The 8,332-nt window shown below is 44.0% G+C and overlaps 1 protein-coding gene across 1 annotated transcript in view; it reads right to left on the bottom strand.

Moving 5' to 3' along the window:
* Positions 1–8,332, bottom strand: part of LOC122555517 — a 126,456-nt gene that overhangs the window by 60,891 nt on the left and 57,233 nt on the right. The window contains 1 exon segment of the mRNA XM_043701540.1: positions 5,531–6,074. Within this exon segment, the coding sequence (XP_043557475.1) occupies positions 5,531–6,074 (544 nt within the window).

Below are 8,332 nucleotides of genomic sequence, written 5' to 3'. Positions count from 1 at the left end.
TACTCTAAATTATACCAATCTGAGGATTGTGAGGAAGGGCAGGCCAAAATGGAATCCTTTTTTAGAGATCTGAAGCTCCCGAACAACAGACCTTTCTCAATGCCCTGTTATCAGAGCAAGAAGTGCAGGAAGTTGTGAGGCAGCTTCAGAGTGGAAAGGCGCCTGGTCTGGATGGACTTCCGAGTGAATTCGATAAGAAATTTATAAGTATACTGTCAGACTCGATGCTCAATATGTTTAATGATTCGTACAGTCATGATTGTTTCCCACCATCTCTGAGAGAGGCCAATATTTCACTTATTCTTAAAATAGGGAAGGACCTGGAAGACTGCTTCGTACAGGCCCCTCTCACTCTTAAATGTGGACTTTAAAATCCTCTCTAAGACACCGCGTTAGGACTGGAGACTGTGTTACCTTCCATTATTAAGGAGGATCAGATGGGCTTCATAAAGGGTCGCAGATCCTCCAATAATGCTAGGAGGCTGCTTAATGTAATCCAAGCATGCCAACAGCAGTCAATACAAGGACTGGTGATTTCTTTAGAAGTAGAAAAGGCATTTGACCGAGTTGAATGGCTGTACTTTTTTTACACTCTGGAGCGGTTTGGTTTGGGCAAAGTCTTTATAACATGGGTAAAGGTTCTCTACCGTGGCCCTCTCACGGCAGTCATTACCAACGGGATATGATCAAGCAATTTTAATATTTTTAGGGGCAGCCGGCAGGGCTGTCCCCTTCCACCATTGTTTTTTACGTTGGTGATTATACCATTGGCAGAGGCTATTCGTGGGGATCCCAATCTATCAGCTCCAGAAGTGGGGTCAAAATTATGTAAGATTTTGTTGTATGCCGACTTTGTCCTAATTTTTTTGAAAAATCCAGCAGTTTCAGTGCCTCTCCTGATACAATGCATTCACGCGTTTGGCGCTTTTTCAGGGAATAAGACTAATTTTGCTAAATCAGAGGCTATGCCTATGGGTGGTCTTACGAAGGAGCTCGATCTTGAGGGCGACTATAGATTCCCATTTAGGTGGTCACAGGGGGGTTGTGTGTATTTGGGCATATTCATTACTCCAGTTCTGGATTTGTTTTGAAAAATCCAGCAGTTTCAGTGCCTCTCCTGATACAATGCATTCACGCATTTGGCGCTTTTTCAGGGAATAAGACTAATTTTGCTAAATCAGAGACTATGCCTATGGGTGGTCTTACGAAGGAGCTCGATCTTGAGGGCGACTATAGATTCCCATTTTTAGGTGGTCACAGGGGGGTTGTGTGTATTTGGGCATATTCATTACTCCAGTTCTGGATTTGCTGTTCAAAGCCAATTTTATCCAGTTATTTGGAAAAATTAAACAAGACCTTCAAAGATGGGAGGCACTTCCAGTCTCGTGGTTGGGTCGGATAGCGCTTATTAAGATGAATATTCTCCCTTATTTGCTGTAGTCTATAAGGATGCTCCCCCTGATTTTCAGTCAGCAAATACTTAGGAGGCTGAACGGCTGGTTCAGCTCCTTTATTTGGCATCATAAGCGGCCCCTCATTAAATTAGCTAAACTGCAATTGCCTCACAGATTGGAGGGAGTGGACCTTCCGGACATTAAACATTACCAATTAAGCACACTTTTGTCCAATGTGAGTGACTGGGCCTGTGGGGATCCTCTTTCAATATGGTTAGATATTGAAGCCTCCCATGCAAGGTGCCCCCTTACCAGTTTGCTGCTTTTGGACAAAATGAGGACATTTAGGGAATATTGCCATAACCCAATAGTCATCAATACTGTTAAAGCACGGAGGGCAATTCGGCAGAGGGAAGGCAATACTGGCAAAGCATCTTTGTTTACACCTATAGTGGGTATGCTGCGTTTTCAACCGGGATGATAGATTCAGGATTTAAACATTGGGCAGCTAAGGGGTGTGTCTTGCATGGGTGATTTATTTGAGGGAGCGTAATGATTCCTTTGATAAGTTAGTATGGAAATACGAGTTATCTAATAGAGACCTCTTTTGTTTTTTTCAAGTTCGGGATTTTATTCAAAAAAAGACCACACGTTTGACTGATCCCTGCAAATCAGACATAGAGAGGGCGGCTGCTAAGGGCTAAGAGTACACTCTCAGTCAGTACTTTATTCCATCAATTGGGGGGTGCCCCCTCAGATGAGTTTGATCGACTCTGCAGAATGTTGGAGAGAGAGCTGGGTGTTGAAGTCTCCTCAGAGGCATGGGAGGATATTTGGGAGAATGCAAGGAAGATATCAATTTGCAATGGGACCCATGCTTTACAGTTGAAGATTCTCCACAGGGGGGTCCACTTGGCTCCGGACGGTTTGTCAAAATTTAAACCAGGGGTGTCTTCAGCATGTCTCAAGTGCAAGGTCTGCATGGGCACTCTTACCCATTGTCTCTGGTCTTGCGATAAGCTTCAAATCTTCAAACATATTGAAGTCCTGTGGCAGGTGCAATGGAGAGGATATTGGGTGTACGGGTGGAGAAGGACTCTATCTCTCTCCTTTTGCACCAGCCCTTTATATTTTCTGCAGACCCGCATAAGAAAAGCTCTTCAATATTCTCACGTCCTGTGCAAGAAAGAATATCTTGCTAGGTTGGATATCCGAAAACCCCTCAGGCCTGTCGGGTTGGCAGAAGTTTGTTATGGAGCATATTCCCCTGGATTTTCTCACCAATATGGTACACCAAAAAACTGAGAATTTTTACAAGACATGGCAGCCCTTTTTGGAATACCTGGACACAGATTTATCTGCCACACTAATAAGGGCTTTTATATAGCCATAACAATTGTGTTTCACGAGTCCAATATCCCGGGAGGAGGAACTGTGAACGTATGAGTATTTTGTTTGGTTGGGCTGAGTTATTACTATTTATTAGTTTGTTGTTGGTTATTTATTTATTTAGTTAAACAGCTAGTTTGGGTTTTTTTCATTCTATATTTTTCTATATATGTTTATACATTTGTACATGAGGGTGGGTTGGGGATTTTTTAAATTTGGGTTGTATTGTTTTGTACTTGTAATATTAAAAAATCTATTTTTTCAATAAAAATATATTTTAAAAAAGGAAGGGATAACATGTGATAGGCGAGAAAGTGGATTTGTGGTGTGATGATGCTGTGGCTTTAGGAGGTGTATTTTATCCTGGTTTCTTTAAAGAAAGATTGAATAAGAGGTACTGAGCAGTCTGTGGTAACATAAACAGCTTGTGAAGCCTTGAGTTCTTTTCAGTTGGACCAATAGAAGCAGCCTGGATAGGTGTGGCCAGTTCTCACAGACCAGGATTTCTAGCTTTTAGATTCAGCAGAAGCTGCTGGAGTCTTGAAGTAGTGGAAGCTATTTTTCCTCTCTCTCAGTTACAGCTCGAAGCTGGGGTTCCTATTCCTACTGTGGACATTGCTTGTGAGAAAATCTGATTTCTGAATATTCCTTTTTAGCTAGGTGTGTGTTTATGGGATGTTACTACATTGGAACAGTTAGTTATTAATAGTCACTTTATCTATTATTATGTTAAGGTTTTCAATAGAGTTTTTCTAAGTTCTTCTCTTTTTGTTGTATTTTAACTAGAGTGTTTGAATCAATTGTATTTTGCTTAACATCGTGTGGTTTGACAAATTGACTTGCATCTAAAATACAGCACTTTACATTTGCCTTTAAAAGAAGTAATTTCTAGGCTAATTTCTTAATGTTTTGAGGAGATCTGGTAACAGTGGATGCAATCAGATCATCCATGATTTCATTGAATGAAAGCCCAGCCAAATGGCCCACTCTTTGATCCTTCTTTGTACGTTTGCATTTAGCCCCCAACCCCTGACCAACCAGCCAGCTGCCCCCTGTCTGCCCGCTGACTGCAAGAAAACCCACCTTCCACTGACCTAATCGGACACCGAACTTCCAATCCTGGATATCACAGAAATGTGCAGTACAGCCTCCCTCAAGATGCTCAGTCTCAGTGGAGTAGGGGGACAGGGGAAGACTGGTATGCCCTTTCTTATAGAACTAGCTGCCACCTCTGGTGTGCTAAGTTTAACGTGAGTTGAGTCAGGATATGGGTTTGTTAATGAGCGGGTGAGTGATTGATGTGGGCAGGTTGATATGTAGATGACTGGATTGGTTGGAAGGTAAACAGAGGCGTGGGCGTGAATGTCCAGGATGTAGATGGATGGTGAAGTGGGTGATTGCATAGCTGGCCAGGTGGGTACCTTAGTAGCTGGGTGAGTGGGTATGTAAATGAGGAGGTGTTTTCCCGGGGGTGGTGGAGTCAAAGAGTAGATGGCACAGGTTTAAGGTGAGAAGGAAAAAAACGGGTGGGACGTATATTGTATGACCTGCCAGAGGAAGTGGTGGAGGGTGGTACGATTATGAATAGGTAAGAATGGACAAATGAATAGGTAAGCTTTAGAGGGATATGGGCCAAGTGCTGGAGAATGGGACTAGATTTATTTGGGATATCTGTTTGGCATGGACAAATTGGACCGAAGGGTCTGTGTTTGTGCTGTATACCTCTATGACTGCTCCCTTCCACATAGCAAAGCTTGCAGCAGCAAATTGATACTTAATTTACAGACATTGGTGTATTCCTGACTTTAATAACTAATTACCTATTTTTCACACATTATTGAGTTGAGTTATTGATTCCTGTGTTTCTGGCTGCTTAGTAATTATACCATATTTGTTTAATACATTTATGTTGTTTTTAGGTACAGATTGAAAAATTGCTTCTTCAGCACTGTGTGAGTATAAAATTACATCTTGACTTTGTTTGCTCATGACCGTGAATATAATGTGAAAATGTCCTAAAAAAGGTCAAGACAAATTGAAATCAACTGTCCAGCCCTACTTATAGTGTAAAGATGAGTAAGGGATGGATGGGTAGGTGAAGATTTGGTTAGCTGTATAGGTGGGTGCGTGGGCAGGTAATAAGAGGAGTGAATGGATACCCGGCTGGTTCTAGAGTTCAAAGGATGATAGTTCTTCATATTAACAGGGAGATGGGATGTAACATCCACAAAAATGTGAAGTGGTGCACTTGGCCAGGATTAACAAGAAAACAGAATATACAACCAGTAAGAGGACCTTGGGAAGGACAAAGGTTTAGTGCCATCAGGACAGGAGGATAGAGTGGTTAAGAAGGCATATATTTTACTTGCCTTTATTAACCAAGATGTACAGTTTAAGAGGAGGGACATTCTGCTGGAATTGTATAAAATGCTTGTTAGGCTACAGCAAGAATATTGTGTGCAGTTCTGAAATCCCCATGATAGAAGGATGTGATAGTATTGGCGTGAGTGCAGAGGGGATTATCAGGATATTGCCTGAGCTGGAGAGTTTCAGCTTTAAGGAGAGATTGGAAAGACTCTGGCTGTTTTCCATGGAGCAGAGGAGTTTGAGCTATAGACCTCTATCACTCTGAGTGGTTCACATGTTAGTACAGGGAAGTCCAGCAAGGCCAGGAGTCGGTATGTCCTGTTGAATTTTAACAATAATTTTATGATAATTTTAAATTCTATTTTCCGCCAGCAACTGACCATGTGGACAGGCTGGTAAATGGGACAAGTGACGTCTACAAACCAACCTTTGAAAACAGCCGCTGGAAGTTCAAAGGCGAGAGACGGGAAATGATCCGCTCGAGACCCAATCCCATTGGCCGTCCCCGCTCTGCTCAAGCCCCGATTCCATTGGCCGTCCCCGCTCTGCTCAAGCCCCGATCCCATTGGCCGTCCCGCTCCGCTCGAGCCCCGATCCCATTGGTTGTCCCCGCTGCCCTCGAGCCCCGATCCCATTGGCCGTCCCCGCTCCGCTCGAGCCCCGATCCCATTGGCCGTCCCCGCTCCATTCGAGCCCCGATCCCATTGGCCGTCCCCGCTGCCCTCGAGCCCCGATCCCATTGGCCGTCCCCGCTCCGCTCGAGCCCCGATCCCATTGGCCGTCCCTGTTCCGCTCGAGCCCCGATCCCATTGGCCGTCCCCACTCCGCTCCGCTCGAGCCCCGATCCCATTGGCCGTCCCCGCTCCGCTCCGCTCGAGCCCCGATCCCATTGGCCGTCCCTGCTCCATTCTAGCCTCCAGTTCGCTGATACGCAAGGTAGATTCTCTCATCATTGTTAAGTGAGCTGTATCACATTCTCTCCTTTTGCTCAAAACTCTTTATAATATCTAGCTTCTTTTCCAGTGTTACAGCCTTTGTGTTCACCACCCACAATGTTATCACCAGGAACATCTTTGTCACGATGCCCCATCATTTTGCAAAAAAAAAGATAATCTCGGAGTAGTGTACTGTGAGAGGTAATTTCGGTTTAAACTTTAAGATGTGCCTGGACCACAGACTGATCTATAATAAAAGACAAAAACTTTTGTTTCTTTTCTAACAACCATTTTATATACTCAAAAGTAGAGTAGTTTAAATTGTGCAGAATGCTGACAATTTGTGAGCGATAGTAAAAACAAGCAGGCTCGTGATTAATGAAGCCATTCACACAGCTGTGAAGGATGAGTCCTTGACTGATAAGACTCCAGGAAGGGGGAACGACTTGAGACATCTGTTTCAAATTAAAGCCTTTGACTGATAAGACTGCAGGGTGAGAAAAACAACAAACTTTGGAGACTCCGGAGCCTTTTGTTGCAGACTTTGTGATAAAAATAATGATGTTTTTAAGAATGTGAACCTCATGGCTTGTTGGAGCCAAGGAGAGGAGGGACTTGTGTTATATATAATGGAGACTTTGTAAGCCTCAGCGCGCCTTTTCTTTAAGGGTGCCCGACTCTGCAGACTTGACTTGTTAATAAAACTTTGTTTTCCTGAATTTGTCTAGAGCGATTATTGAGAAGCGATTTTCGTTTCTAACATGTACCATTCACAGGAAGCTGCTCAATGCATCTCTCACAGAAAGCTGCTGTGTCCGCAGCTGACATCAGTGCATGTGCAAAACATGAAGGTCGGCACTGACACCGGTGTGTGTACAGAACGGACCGAGCGAAATGATCACCACTGGAATCATACTATTGCAGACAGAGGTAAATATTCTCAAAACTCCCATTCCTTAATTCCTCAGCGAAGTTTTAAGTAAATCATGCGTTCTCCAAGAACTACCTATATTAACCTCCCTGAATTGAACGGTGCAGATATTAAAAAGACAATTGGTATCTGCGTTTAAATTCATTTATTCTGGATAGTTACAAAAATCAATAGGACAAAGATTTATAGGTGTGTGTTTTTCCAGTACAGGGGAGGCAATGGGCTGCCTCTACATTCGAATGATTTCTGGACACAGCCCAGCTTCTGGCTGGCTGCACACACACACACAACATGGAGCTTAACAGCAAGTAAGACCAGCAAATGTTACAGAGTGAAAGAGGATACAGCAGATGCTGGAGATTAGAGTCAAGATTGGAGTAGTGGTGGAAAAGCACAGCAGGTCAGGCAGCATCCATGACAGAACTCACGGTCCCAGCTGTACTGGAGAGTTTCCTCGCAGCCTTCTCAATACAACATCTCAGGTGACATTAACCCACCTGTAGAAAGGGGTGAACATTGTGCTGAAGAACCACACTCTGTTTCCCTGTGGAAGCAGGAAGATGGATGGAGCAGTGAGGCTGCCTCAGAATGAAGTCCTCATGGCTGCTGCAGTGGGCATTCACCAACCTACTGTACATAATCACACCCCAACAGCACATTAATTGTGCAGTAACATGTGTGTAAGAGACAAAGTGTACATGTCTGGGCATGTGGGATTGAGCGCGTATGTGTGTTTGTTTCTTGACAAATATGTAAGTTGGTGTGAGTGTGTGCAAATCAAATTGTGTGTGTATATTTAGAAAATAATGTGCGTGAGAGAAACAGTGTGTGTATGTGCACATACATGGAAGGTGATGTGTGAGTGAGAGAGTGTGTGTATGAACATGCAAGAAGAAGTCTGTGTATTTGCTTGAGGAATTGTGCGTGCATGTGTGAGATAGAGTCTGTGTAGGTGAGATGTTATGTGGATGAGAGATTGTGTGAGCAGGAGTGTGGGGAGGTGCTGAATGATTGATCAGTTTGTATGACATGCATAGATATTCAGTGCCGAAAATGTGTTGCTGGAAAAGCGCAGCAGGTCAGGCAGCATCCAAGGAACAAGAGAATCGATGTTTCAGGCATAAGCCCTTCTTCAGAATGAGGAAAGTGTGTCCAGCAGGCTAAGATAAAAGGTAGGGAGGAGGGACGTGGGGGAGGGGCGTTGGAAATGCGATAGGTGGAAGGAGGTCAAGGTGAGAGTGATAGGCCGGAGTGGGGTGGGGGCGGAGAGGTCAGGAAGAAGATTGCAGGTTAGGAAGGCGGTGCTGAGTTCGAGG

The sequence above is a fragment of the Chiloscyllium plagiosum genome, chromosome 12 (genome assembly GCF_004010195.1).
Source record: "Chiloscyllium plagiosum isolate BGI_BamShark_2017 chromosome 12, ASM401019v2, whole genome shotgun sequence".
In the NCBI taxonomy this organism is placed as follows: domain Eukaryota; kingdom Metazoa; phylum Chordata; class Chondrichthyes; order Orectolobiformes; family Hemiscylliidae; genus Chiloscyllium; species Chiloscyllium plagiosum.
Note: the sequence above shows the minus strand (reverse complement) of the source record. Positions and strands in the feature narration are given on the sequence as shown.